We start from the raw sequence: 12,968 nt of genomic DNA, 5'->3' as shown, positions 1-12,968 counted from the left end.
TAATGGCTTTTTTTCTTGCTGCTTTTAAGATTCTCTCTTTGTCTTTAACCTTGACATTTTAATTATAATGTGTCTTGGTGTGGGCCTGTTTGGGTTCATCTTGTTTGGGACTCGCTGCACTTCCTGGGCTTGTATATCTATTTCCTTCATCAGATTAGGAAAGTTTTCTTTCATTGTTTCTTCAAATAGGTTTTCAGTTCCTTGCTCTCTCTTTTCTCCTGGTACTTCTATGATCCGAATGTTGGTAAACTTGATGTTGTCCCAGAGGCCTCTTAAACTATCTTTTTTTTTGGATTCTGTTTTCTATTTGCTGTTCTGTTTGGGTATTTTTGGCTACCTTACCTTCTAAATCACTGATTCGATTGTCTGCTTCATCTACTCTACCTTTGATTCCCTCTAATATACAGAGGGTACCAAAAAATGTATACACATTTTAAGAAAGGAAAACTATTAAAATTGTAATACTCAATATATACCGATAACAAAAGATAAATATAAGTCATGTTTGACTTATTCAATTACAAGAGGTGCTCAAAGTGGTTACCATCAGCATCCAGACACTTCTGATTATGGTGAACTACTGCTCAAGCAACGTTGACCAAAATGTCCACTTGTATACATTTTTTGGGCACTCCCAGTATTGTTCATTTTAGTTATTGTATTCTTTATTTCTGACTGGTTCTTTTTTAGTCTCCATAACTTCATATGCGAATTCTTTATAATAAATCTCTCTGTACATACACAGTCACATGCCATTTAATAACATTTCAGTCAGTGACAGACCACATATAAGATAGTAGCCCCATAAAGTTACATATATATAAAGTTTGCTGCAAAACGGTATGTTATGTTACACCAGCAGTAGCCTCATAGTGTGGTCCCATTTTTATAAAATAAACAGGAACATATGCAAATCTGTGTATACATGTATATCTCTATATATGTATGCTTATGAATATTTGAGAAGGTTGGTAAGTGGAAGGGATACATACTTGGTTGGTAAGAGGGTGGGTGGGTGAATAATGTGGGTAGAAATAAGGAGAACAGTGGGACAGGGACTCAAGCAAACAAGGAAAAAAAATAAAACCTGGACTTAAAAAATATGATCACATTTATGCACTTATATAAAATGAGTATCTGTGAAAATAATTTTTAAAATCATCTCAAATATAAAAAAGGAAATTAGGGGCCGGCGGAGTGGCGCGTAGGTTAGGAGTTGGCTCAGGACACCAGCTCTGAGCAGCAGGGCCACGGGTTCGGATCCCACATGAGGGCCAGTGACGCTGTGCCCTCTACAGTTAAGATGGTGAACAACAGCTTGAAGAACCTGGAGCTAGGCTGCCGTGAGTCGCTGGCGATGGCGTAGGCTGCAGTGGGGCTGGTCGGCAGGGGGTGTGAGCTTTCGTGAGCTGCCGTGAGCCGCCGTCCAGTGGCCGGCGAGTGACTGCCTCACCCAGGAAGAGCGCAATGATAATACCAACATGGGCCAGTGAAGTGACATCCTCCACAACTAGACTGAAGAATAAAAGGACAGCAACTTGTCTGTTTCCCTTTCCCGATACTCCAACGCTGTTCCCCTCCCCCAAGTCCCCAATAAAATCTTTAAAAAAAAAAAAAGGAAAATATTTTATTCAGTTACCTAAAACCTTTCAATGATTTGCTATTGTACTTTAAGTAAAATCCAAACTCTTTACTATGACCTGTGTAATCTGGTCCTTGTCTACCTCTCCAACCTTATGTCTTATGATTTTTCCTTCCCTATATAAGTCTCTTTCTGGACTCAAGGCCTTTGCAATTGCAGCTTCCTTTGTCTGAAATACCACAGGTCTTTGCATGACTGGCTTCCTCTCATCTGGGAAGCCACAGATGCCTACCCAATTGCCATCTTCTCCTTGCTCCTCACTAATAATAGAACACTGATTTCATTGGGAGAGCAATATATCCATTTAAAATAACTTTCTTTTGGCTAGCAGTGATACAGTTCTTCCAAATAGGATATAAGTATAAGTTACTGGGCATGACCTCCTGGGAAGCTTTTTAAAAGAGCAAAACCAGCTGCATCTTCTGCCTTCCCCGACCCTTTCTACATTTTCTTGCCATGAAAATGGTTGTGAGGTTATAGCCAAGGTTCTCAAAGTGTGGCTCCCAGATCAGCAGTCTCAGCATCATCTTGGAACTTGTTATAAATGCAAATGACCATGCCCCTTTCCAGATCCACCAAATCAGAAACTCTGAGGCTAGGGCCCAACAATCTGTGTTTCAATAAACTCTTCAGATGATTCTTATGCATGCTGAAATTTGAGAGCCATTGAATTAGAGGATAGAAGCCCTTTTAGAGACGGCCAAGAAGATGGATGAAGACCCGTGCACCTGTGACATCATATAGCCACTGCACCAGACTTGGACTGCCTCCTCTGGACTTGGCAATTGTGTAAAAAAGTAATCGGTATTTGGTTAAGCTACTGTGAGTAGATTTCTGTTACATACAATTGAATGCAATTCTAATTGATAAATCCTCTTTTAAATCTCAGCTCAAACATTATCTCTTTAGCAAGGCCTTCCCTGACTACTCTGTTTATACCCTCCATCCCCACCAAAGTCCTTCTCCACCATCCCATCCTATTTGTTCCCCTTATAGTACTCTGAACACCCTGAAATTATCTCACTTGTTTACTGTTTATTTGCTTATGGCTGTTTCCAATTTAAGAACGTAAGCTTCACAGGGATAAGAGCTTTGGTTTTTCACTGCTGTACTCCAGCACTTTCTGAAGTGTGGTACATTACAAATGCTCTGTAATTATTTGGGGAATGATTTAAAGAACTATAAATATATGTTACATTGAAAATAATGTATTTTTAAAACAGTCAAAAGAAAAACAGTCCATTGCAGACAATTACAATTTTCAGGAAAAAATTTTAGTTGAGAAACCATATAGCACACACATTTAAAATGCATACAACACAGAAAAGTCCTCTGTGCCTGTCTATGAACACGTACTACCATGCTCTTAAGTGGCCTATTAATTCTATAACCATAAAAAACTAAAAAATAGCTATGTAAACACTCAAGAGTGCCACATAAATGAACTGCATAAATGCATCCATTTCTTTGGTGACCTCGTCTTTCCATAGATATCATTTTGTGCTACCCCAATAAATGTGGGAGGCTTGTTAATAACAAAACTTCATATATCATTTAAACACAAGCATTGAAATAAAAACAAAAATTTCGATTAGTTTTCTTATGCATTCCAGAAGACACAAACAATTAGGTTTTAACCTTGGAGAAAAAAACATTCTCTTCACCCACATCCCTACTTTTTTACTTTTCTAGTAATCTCAAGTTTGGTCCAAGAGCAACATCACTGCAAATAAATAAGTTCTTCTCTGCCACCAGCCTATGCAGGCATTGTGGGGAGATTGAGGGGTCTTTGAGGATGAATTTGAGGACATTGCTCTCTGCTTGTGGGAGTGACCCAAGAATCCCCTGTGCTCTTGCAATGTGAGAGGTGAATTTTCTTTCTCTTACCTTTACCTTATATAAAAACTACTCTCATCAAGTTTTGGAAATATGTATCCTTTAATTTTTAAAAAATAAGTTGTTATATTTAAGTAAACTGTATAAATAGTTTTCTCAATGAAGCACAGAACAATAAAAAAATTCAAGTACAGTGCTTCCTACTTAGATCTCTGTCCACTTTTTCTTGAGGGGCTCCTAGAATCTAGAAGGGGCCTCCATGGGGCCACCACCGGGAAAGGAAAGCAGCAGGAAAGTGCCAGAGGCAGAACAGGGAGCTGTTCACTAAGGGAAAAAGGAGCCCTGAAATTTGGTAAGACCATCTTCTCCCTCTCTCACAACAGAATCAGGAAAGCATATTAGAGTTTCCTGGGAGTCCCCTACAAATCAAACACTTGGAGCTGAAAGGACTTCACGTCAGTAGCACCCCAAGTAAAAACTTTTGAGAAGCCCCTAGAAGGTGAACTCAGCCCTCAACCCAACATAGCAGATTTTCCTATTGTTTTTAACCAGTGAAATTCTCTTTTATCTTATGAAAGGCAATGACCTTAGGGTTTCGATTTGAATAAATTCTGTCTGGAATTGTGTCAGAACCAGCATCAAACATACCAGCCTCACTTTAGTAATTACAGCATAAGGCAGGGTTCTCATCCTTAGCAGGTCATCAGAATTACTTGGAGAGCTTGTTTAAATACAGTGGGTTCTGGAGCTCCATCCCAGAGTTTCTGAATCAGTGGGTCTTGGGTTGTGGGAAACTGCATTTTCAGCAGGGCTCTCCAGGTGATTTTGATGGAGGTGGCACAAGGCACACAATTTGAGTAACACTGGCTTTAGAGGGAGAGGCCAGAATTGATTCTTTCTCAGAACAAGACCTAGTGTAGACAGTGACCCGAGGCGGCTAGGCTTCCTGAAGGGTCCTCCTTGAAAAGGTCTCTGGTAAGAAGGTCATCTACATTCATCCTCAAAGACTCAAGGAGTGAGTGAACCAGAAACTTGGCTCACTCTTGGCTGGACTTGAGGATAAGCAGCAAAATCCCAAAGCACCAGAAAAACTCTGGTTGTTTCTTGTCTGGGGACCCATAGTGCAATCTTTTCCTTTCCCCTTCTTCCTTTCACTGTTGTCGAGCTAAGGAAGCCAAATAAACCCACACAGATAATACGTTGTTTGGGTATGGGTGAATGTACACAGCTAGAGCGAATTCTGTCTGGGGAAATTCAGAAGTATGAATTCCAGTTTGATACACGGCATCGATAACTGACTGTACATCAGTGTATGGCATCTGAATAGGAAATCCTGCAACCTGGACCAAAAGACAGAATAACATGTAAACCCACATTACAATCTTGTCAGTAACTGGGAATTAGTGTATACAAAAAAACTACAGAAGCCTCAAAGAAATGGTAGTCATAAAATAATAATAGTTACTTTGTAGTTGCTTACTACGTTCTAGGTACAGTGTTAAATGCTTTATATATACATATTTAATCCTAAAACAACTCTATGAGGTTAGCTTCTATTATAATCCCAACTTTACACAGTGAGGAGCAGAACCAGGTTGTCTGATGCCAAGAGCCTACACATTTAACATTCCATATACTTGCACCCTTTCTAGAATAGCAAACTGCCAACAAGGAAGTTACTTGGTCTTACAAATGAGGGATTTAAATGAACGTTTGGAAGAATTTATTTAATATTGATTCAGTTTATATTTATTACGTGATCATTGTGAGACAGGGTTGAAGGATTATGCAACATGGGCCTATGTAAAATTCTCTATTTAAGAATACACAGGCAACAAATCATAAACCTCTTTCAGGACTCAGACTGTTCACTTCAGGAGGCTTTTCCTAATCCTTAAATCTGTTCATGTGCTCGTCTCACGTGGTTGCATAGTACACTGTCCTTCCCTAGCTTACTTAATAAAACATGTTGCAATTACACGTGTTCTGGTCTGTCTCTCTAACAGCCCATAGTCTCTGTGAATGCACAATACTGTATCTGTCCTGTTTACTGTCATAACCTCAGTGTCGTGTAACAGGCACACAGAATACAAATAATAGTTAACATTTACTAAACACTTGCTAAATGCTGGGTGCTAGGATAAATATTAGCTCATTTAATCCTCACCACAACCACCAAACAGATAACTGTTTTATCCCTGTTTATCTTGCCTAATGGGGTAGAAAGTACAGAGAAGTTAGGTAACTTGGTCAAAGCAAATGAGTGGCTGAGACAGGATTTGAACTCAAAGCTGCAGGATTTAGTGCAAGTTTATGATTGTGCATTATTAAATAGACAATTTTGCAAAGGGACTCCAAGGTTTAAATCTTGGCTCATATTTAACTATGTTTTCCGTATCTGTTTACCCCTAATTCTGTTAAAAAGAAAGTAAATCAAAACAACTTCTTCCCTATTCATGAATGAATAGTGCCAGCAGATCCCTCTCCCACAGCCTATGTACACAACTACCAGCAGGTTCCTTCCTTTCTTCTCTCTGAGGGCTTCCCTAGTCTATGAGATGGGAGGGGGACGGAATCTCACCCCTGGGAGGCTGGGGCTTTCAAACACTCACTGGACCCATTCACAGGGAGAAGGAGGTAAGAGGGTTCCCAGAAGTGGGGGTAGGATAGGGGAAGAAAAGGAGGACCCTAACAATATACCAAATGCCCACCTAGTTTGGTTATGGATTTGATGAGTTTGATATGCCTTTTTAGCATCCAGGATGATGTCAAATGTGTGGTGAATATATAAGAGAAGAGGTAAGCAGAGAAGCTGAGGATGGATGTATAAATTTGAGAGTAATTTGCATATAGAAGATATTAAAGCTTGCCTAGAGTCCTCTTGCCCAGAACGAAGGACAGGAAATCCATTCTATTACAACCATCTAGAGACCATTGTTTAGTTTCTCAGTTATAGGTGATTTCTTTTGGGGCATCTCTTTCCAAAGTTTGTGGTATATACATCATAAAACATACACCTGATTCCAAGAAAATGTCATACAATGTGGTTATGGTAGTAGCTGTTTACCACATTTTAAATTTCTCAGTCTGTAAATAAATGCATTTTAATGCCATAGCATCTATCATCGAGGAGCAAGATAAAAGGCATTTCTGGGATATTTAAGATTGCTATTATCTAGCAATTAACAACATAGATAAAACAAATGTCATTGATGCATTAAATCATATACAAACCCAATAAAATTGTTGCAGTCTTTCAAATTCATTCTCTGCTTCAGATAAAACAAAGCTTCCAGTGCCAAGTTCTAGCTTAGGAAGAAGTTGTCGCAAAATAAAAGTACACTGTCGATTCCAACGTGTCGGCTGCTTAGATCGCCATTCCATAATTTTACATTTCAGAGTCCTTTCAATCCTACAGTAAGATTATTTTTATGACAAATGACAGCTCACTTAATAAATGTGAAGAGTTTTGTCACATTAACTCAAGCATGAGAATGACACTTTTTTGATTTAGAAGGAAACCGGACCGCTATGACTAGGGATACCTGACCTCATTCACATTAATCCAGTTTGAGGGAAAGGCTCTTGCTTGACTTGAGAAAGCAAGAAGCTTCCCGGGGTAGCCAGCAATTAGATCGCAAAGGCACATCTCTTTTCCAGTTACATGTGAAGGCTGCTGCCTACTGGGTGTGATTTCACACCTACTGTGTGACTGCTGGGTTGACATTTCTGTTCTTCAAAACCCTCCTTTCACACAAGACATTGGGCTTCCAAGAGGTTGCCTTTACAAAAATACAGACCAGGTATCTGGTCTGGGATAATGTTAGCAGGGATGGGTTTATTAGATCAGTTAATTCAGCAAGCAGAGTTGGGAAGAAATGAGGCACTGGACTGACAAGTATGATGATCAGTTTCGCCTACCAGATTGTACACTCCACAAGGGCAGGGATTTTTGCCTGTGTACCCAGTCCCTAAAATACTACCTGGTGATGACCTGTTCTGAGGAGGGAGGGAAGTGGAGCACAGTGTGAGTTGGTTGAGGGGGCCCTCCTGGGAAGCCTGTCCTCTGTGCGAATCAGTGTGTGCTGTACAGGAAGCCGCTGGGGGTCCCCCTTGGCTGAGTCTATAGTGTAAGTAGTTGGGAATTTGCAGAGTCTCAGCAGTCACTACGCATCAGAATTACCTTTCTGTTTCACCTCCAGATATCGATTCAACAGGTCTGGCTCCTGTATATTTAAATAGTTCAGGAAGCAATTCTGATGAAAACCAGAAGTTGGAAACCATGTCCCAACTTTACTTCTTCCTTTTTTGTTAAGAATTGGGGAGAAGGAGGGGACTAAAAGGTGGGGGTTATGTGCTAGTGAAAGAAGGAAGTGGCAAAATGACTTTTGTCGTGCTCTGTTTTGATTAATTGGATAGTGGTTTACACGTCAGTCTGCTGTCAGCAGGAGGCACCGGAGGCAGTCAGATCTAGAAGCTTCTGACATGTCTGGAGTAGGAGTGATAGGAAGGACAGTGTTAATGTTTCTATCACCCAACTTGGACATTTTTACCAAGTTGTGGGCCATTTACCTTCATATCCTTTCAAGAAGTTTTAGCTACTGCATGATTATTATAACTATGGCCTAAACAGGTGTCTGTGTTGAGAACTTCCCAACAGTAGCCCACTGTGTTTTCTAGAGCAACCATTCTTAACTTGGCCTGTCTTTTCAAGGAGTGTCCTGGATGGCAGAGAAGTTGCTTTGCAATGCATGCATCAAGAGAAAGATGACTCACTGGAAGTAATGAGGTGTTATAATCCCCATTTCATGTTGCTGTTGCTGAATCTAATAGGTATTTTGAGACTGGGTTAGAGGACTGAAACATGGCTGTATGAGAGATTAGGGAGAAAACACAGTAATCATGAAATAATTTTATAAATCATACCTGTTCTTTAGATCTTCTACCATGCTTTTGTTAGTATCAGAATAAATGATTTCTTCAGGCTGAAATATAGAAAACTGAAAATTAGAAAAGATTCTAGGGAGGCCATATTTACATCACAGTCACCCCTGGAGTGATACTTATAACGAGGGGGAACCGAAACCTGTCTCACGTGGCAAAAACACTGAATCACAGAGGCACAAAGGTAAAATATAGATCCCAGTGTTTCCTTTGAATTTAATACTACTTCACCACAGCATGGGAGGAGAAATGGATTTCAAAAGGTATTTTTCACAAGCTGCCCCCAATTTATTTATTCATGCAAGCATTTGACATGCTATTGATTCTGCCAGATAATCTTCAGCAGCTGCACAGGTCTCTTCCACTCATTAACTGTGGCCTTGGTGAAGTTACTTAACCTCTCTGAGTCTCAGTTACCACATTTTTAAAAGAGGGACAATAATAGTACCTACTTCTTTGGGGTTTTGTGAAAATTTTAAAATGAAATAATACACGTAAAGCCTGGCACATATGGCTCCATAAACATCAGATATTGTTATTATTACTCTTTTAACATGATTTATCATCTTCCTTCCTTTATTGAGTATTCGTTTCTTTCAGCCAGGTCTTTGTCTTTGTGTACACACGTATGTACACACACACACACACACACAGTGCGTTGATTGCAATCTCCCCTGTCCCCAAGCCTTTGCCCCAGGCACCGCCCCCCCGCCCCCAAGAGCAGGGAACAATGCTCTACCATGTGTCTCCCCACAAGCAGGATTTCCTGGGAGGAGGGGAGGACTTCTGCCTAGCCCTACTCCAAACCCAGCCCTCTCCTCCCTGTAGGGGTCACACAAACATGAATGAGGAGCTGGATTTAGAGTTTTTACTTTGGTTATTTCTGAGCTGAGAAACAGAGGCAGCTGGAGAGATAGGAACAGATGTTTCACCCTCATGGGTGGAATGAGGGTTGTGATTTAAAAAGGGGGCAACATTTGTTAGGCTGCGAGGTCCTAGACAATTTCAGGAGTGATTTCAGAAGGCTCGGTCTGTCAGGTGAGGATCTAAATCAGTGGTTCCCAAAGTGTGGCCTCCAGATCAGCAATCTCAGACCTGGAAGTTTATTAGAGATGCAGATTCTCAGCCCCTACCTCAGACCCACTGAATCAGAAGCCCTGGGGGTAAGGCCCAGTACTCTGTTTCAACAAGCTGTCCAGGTGGTTCTGATGTCTGCCATGGTTGGAGAACCACTAGATTAGGGAATAGGGTCAGGAACAGGGAGTTTCCCACAGTAGAACATGACAGATACTAGAGACAGGAAATACTGGAAAAAGGAAATATGGGCTCCAGCATCATCTCGCAGGCGCCACCAACTATCCCAGACAGGACAGATAGACTGAGTTTCCTGACTGCTGTCACCCACCACTGTCTGCCCCTCCAAACCACCACCCTCCCCCAACCCCTTCCCTCCTCTTTCCCAACCCCCCTCGCCCCCCAGTCCAGGCAACTCTTGTGGATTAGTTAGGCCACCTTCAGGCCTGAAATAGAGGCCTGGGTTACACCGACTTGATAAATTTGTGGGGTGTTAATCCACTTTCCTTTTCTGGCAAAGGCCCCTTTCTTTCAGGGAACGCATATCCTTTAAAACTTTAAGCGGGCTTCCCTGTTAACTCATCTCAGCATCCCCACATTCTCATTATACACACTCAAATTTGTGTTCTCAATTGTTATAACAAAAAAAGCATTCACTATGGATGGCGGTTATTCTGGTATGTGTGTGGCACAGTGGAAGATCAAGGGCCATTAACCAACCCATACAAAAGAAATTAGTAGGGATACAAGTCAAATGCAACTATGAGTTTTATACTTCAGATTTCACCTGGCAAAAGGTTTAGATTCCACCCTCAGCCAGAGTGGCTTTTAGAACCACAGTTTTGGTCATAGCAGGTGAAGCTAGCTTCTGACTGCCCTGAGGATAAAGGCCCAAATCCTTACCAGGACTCTGCTCACCCTGGAGCTCATCGCCGCTCACTCCTTGGCAACAGCCAAGCTGGCCTTCCAGCTCCTTGACGGACATCCCCTTGCCATTGCAGGTCCTCGCGCCTGCTGCTCCTGCTCTCTGCCAGGACCATTCTTCTCCCTGATCTTACGGTAGGCCAGCTCCTGCTCACCCCACCTCACTGTGCTGGTCACCCCTTTTTTCCAGGAAACTGCTGCAGTGCCCCTTCCCCTCAGGTCCTCCTGCTGTGTGCCCCCAAAGCACATTCATTTCTTCTGTGATAGCACTTATCACTCTGTACTACAAGTGTGTGTTTCCTGCTGTTTCCTTCTCTAGGACGCGAGCCCCAAGAATACTGAGACATGTATTTTTCCTTGTGGTGCCCATACCTAACAGTGCTGGCTCATAGCCGGCACTCAATAAACATCACATGAATGAATCATAGGATGATTCATAGTAAACAAAAACCCTCATCTCTAAATACATCATTCTCTCCCTCGGAGGCAGCAATGCTTCACTCACAGCTTTGGGATGGAAAAAGCAAGACATGGCCTGTGGATGCTGTAAATGTGGTTTGCTCAAGAGAGATAAGCACATTTTCCCTTCTTTAAAATGACTTCACAAACAGGAAACATAAAGAAATATATATGCATATACTTAAGTATATGTATACATAAGTATTATGTAAATATATAAAGCATATAAATAGATGCTTGCAGCTGCATGGAGAATGTTTAGAAGGATGCACAGCGGTTATTTCTTAGAGATTGGGAAAAAGATGTGGAAGAGGAGAGAAACTCTGTGCACACTTTGATGCTGTTTGATTCCCGCCCCCGCCCCCCACAACCACCATGCATTCTTTTTGACATTGTGAACAGCCTCAAATATACAGACAAGCATAGAGAATAATGTAATGAACAGCCACCCAACACACCTACCACCTAGCTATATCTAGTCTTTGCATTCTTTCTGAATTCACATGTGTTTCACAGCAGAAAAAACTATTTCCAAGAGTTATACTGAAGCAGAATCTCCAAACTGCATATGCAGAATTACTATTCTGTGCACTTTTCTGTATGTATATTGTACTTAAATAAAACTTACATTACATTTCAGATGAGACCTTTTCCTCAATTCCTCTTTTCTGTAAGGGATCAGAGGAGCCCAAACTTGGGCTGGATGGCAGAAAAACTAGATTTTGTTAATATTGCCAAAAAAGTCAATAAGCAATCAGCCATATAAACGTAACAAGAGCTGTCACAACTGGTAAAGATTAGAACCAATGGTAACTTTCATACTGACACACCTGCAAAAATATGACTTACCTGTATGCTTTGTGCTTGTGTCCCTTGAAAATTTTTTGGAAGCATCTGTTTCCAGAAACCTTCCTTTGAATAGTCAAAATGTACAGCCATTGGTGTATTGTTTTGTTGAATATTAAACCAGACCTATAAAAACATTAACATAAAATCAATCTAGGCCCATAGGAGCCCAAAACCCATAGCTGGTTAGGATGAAGCAAATGTTACAGTCCTACTACCCAATGAAGTGGCAGAAGCCAAGGAGGGTTCTGAAGTAGGAGGTAGAGAGATTCCAGGCATAGGTGAACATTATACTGCTTACTGGTTCTCATCCTTAGAGGTACTACAGAATCACCTTTGGGGGAAGGGGTCTTTAGGAATAAAAGATTTCCCTGGCCCCCACACCCCAGGGATTCTAATTGAACGTTTACATTTTCTTCAAAGTTCCCCACATGATTCTAATGTATGTAGCTAGGGTGGAGAATCACTGCTTTGACTCTTGAGGAGATAGCTCAAAATAAGATCCACACTCCCCGCCGCCCCCCACCCCCCCACAATATACTTACATTTCCATCATCAAACAAACAGTCTACACTTTGTAAAGGACAAAATGTGTCAAACTGCTTATGACATTGCCCAGTTAATGGATTCCAAAGCACATATTCATCAGTTTCTTGAGTTAATACATAGGCCACATGCCCCTGTATGAGAAGGAGTTACAGTCATTTTGGGTAGATGATTGATTGACTTAACACATTTTTGTATGTGAAAATTACAATGTAAGCATGTGATATCTTTGGGACCTTCTTTAGGACCTTTAACATTTTTTGGAGGGGAAAAAAGCCGGTGCTCTAGAAATCATTAGGCCCAGGCTAGAATGAGGATGCAAATGAGAGAATTTTTAAGCCAGTCCTGTCATGTATGGCCCTGCAGGGTGTGCCCTCATGGCAGTAAAATACATTATTCTAACAAAATCAGTACATTATGACAATTTCCCTACAGCTAGGCCTAAAGTGTTTTGAGGTAGGGGCACTTTTACCTAATTCACACAGTGGTGCCATTGGGACTAGCCCTGCTCTGAGTAGATTATATTCAGGAGACTGACAGTGAACACCACACAGAGTTAGGGAATTGAAACTTGCCTAGGGCCGGCCGAGTGGCGCGTTAGTTAAGAGCTGGCTTGGGATGCCAGAGGGCCCCGGTTCGGATCCCACATATGAGGGCCAGTGACACTGCCCTCTACAGCTAAGATGCTGAACAACAG

General features: G+C 41.4%; 1 protein-coding gene across 1 annotated transcript in view; it reads right to left on the bottom strand.

Annotated features, from left to right (window-relative positions):
* Window positions 1-2,990: 2,990 nt before the first annotated feature.
* Window positions 2,991-12,968, bottom strand: part of LOC109380920 (coiled-coil and C2 domain-containing protein 2A) — a 45,201-nt gene continuing 35,223 nt past the window's right edge. The window contains exons 10-14 of the mRNA XM_019639003.1: window positions 12,271-12,405; window positions 11,729-11,851; window positions 8,405-8,463; window positions 6,713-6,890; window positions 2,991-4,818 (exon numbers count right to left, since the gene is read on the bottom strand). Coding sequence (XP_019494548.1) covers window positions 4,630-4,818; window positions 6,713-6,890; window positions 8,405-8,463; window positions 11,729-11,851; window positions 12,271-12,405 — 684 coding nt within the window. The 3' untranslated portion in view covers window positions 2,991-4,629. The remainder of the gene's footprint in view (window positions 4,819-6,712; window positions 6,891-8,404; window positions 8,464-11,728; window positions 11,852-12,270; window positions 12,406-12,968) is intronic.

This window comes from Hipposideros armiger, unplaced genomic scaffold, assembly GCF_001890085.2.
Source record: "Hipposideros armiger isolate ML-2016 unplaced genomic scaffold, ASM189008v1 scaffold_42, whole genome shotgun sequence".
In the NCBI taxonomy this organism is placed as follows: Eukaryota; Metazoa; Chordata; class Mammalia; order Chiroptera; family Hipposideridae; genus Hipposideros; species Hipposideros armiger.
This window is presented reverse-complemented; position numbering and strand designations above follow the sequence as displayed.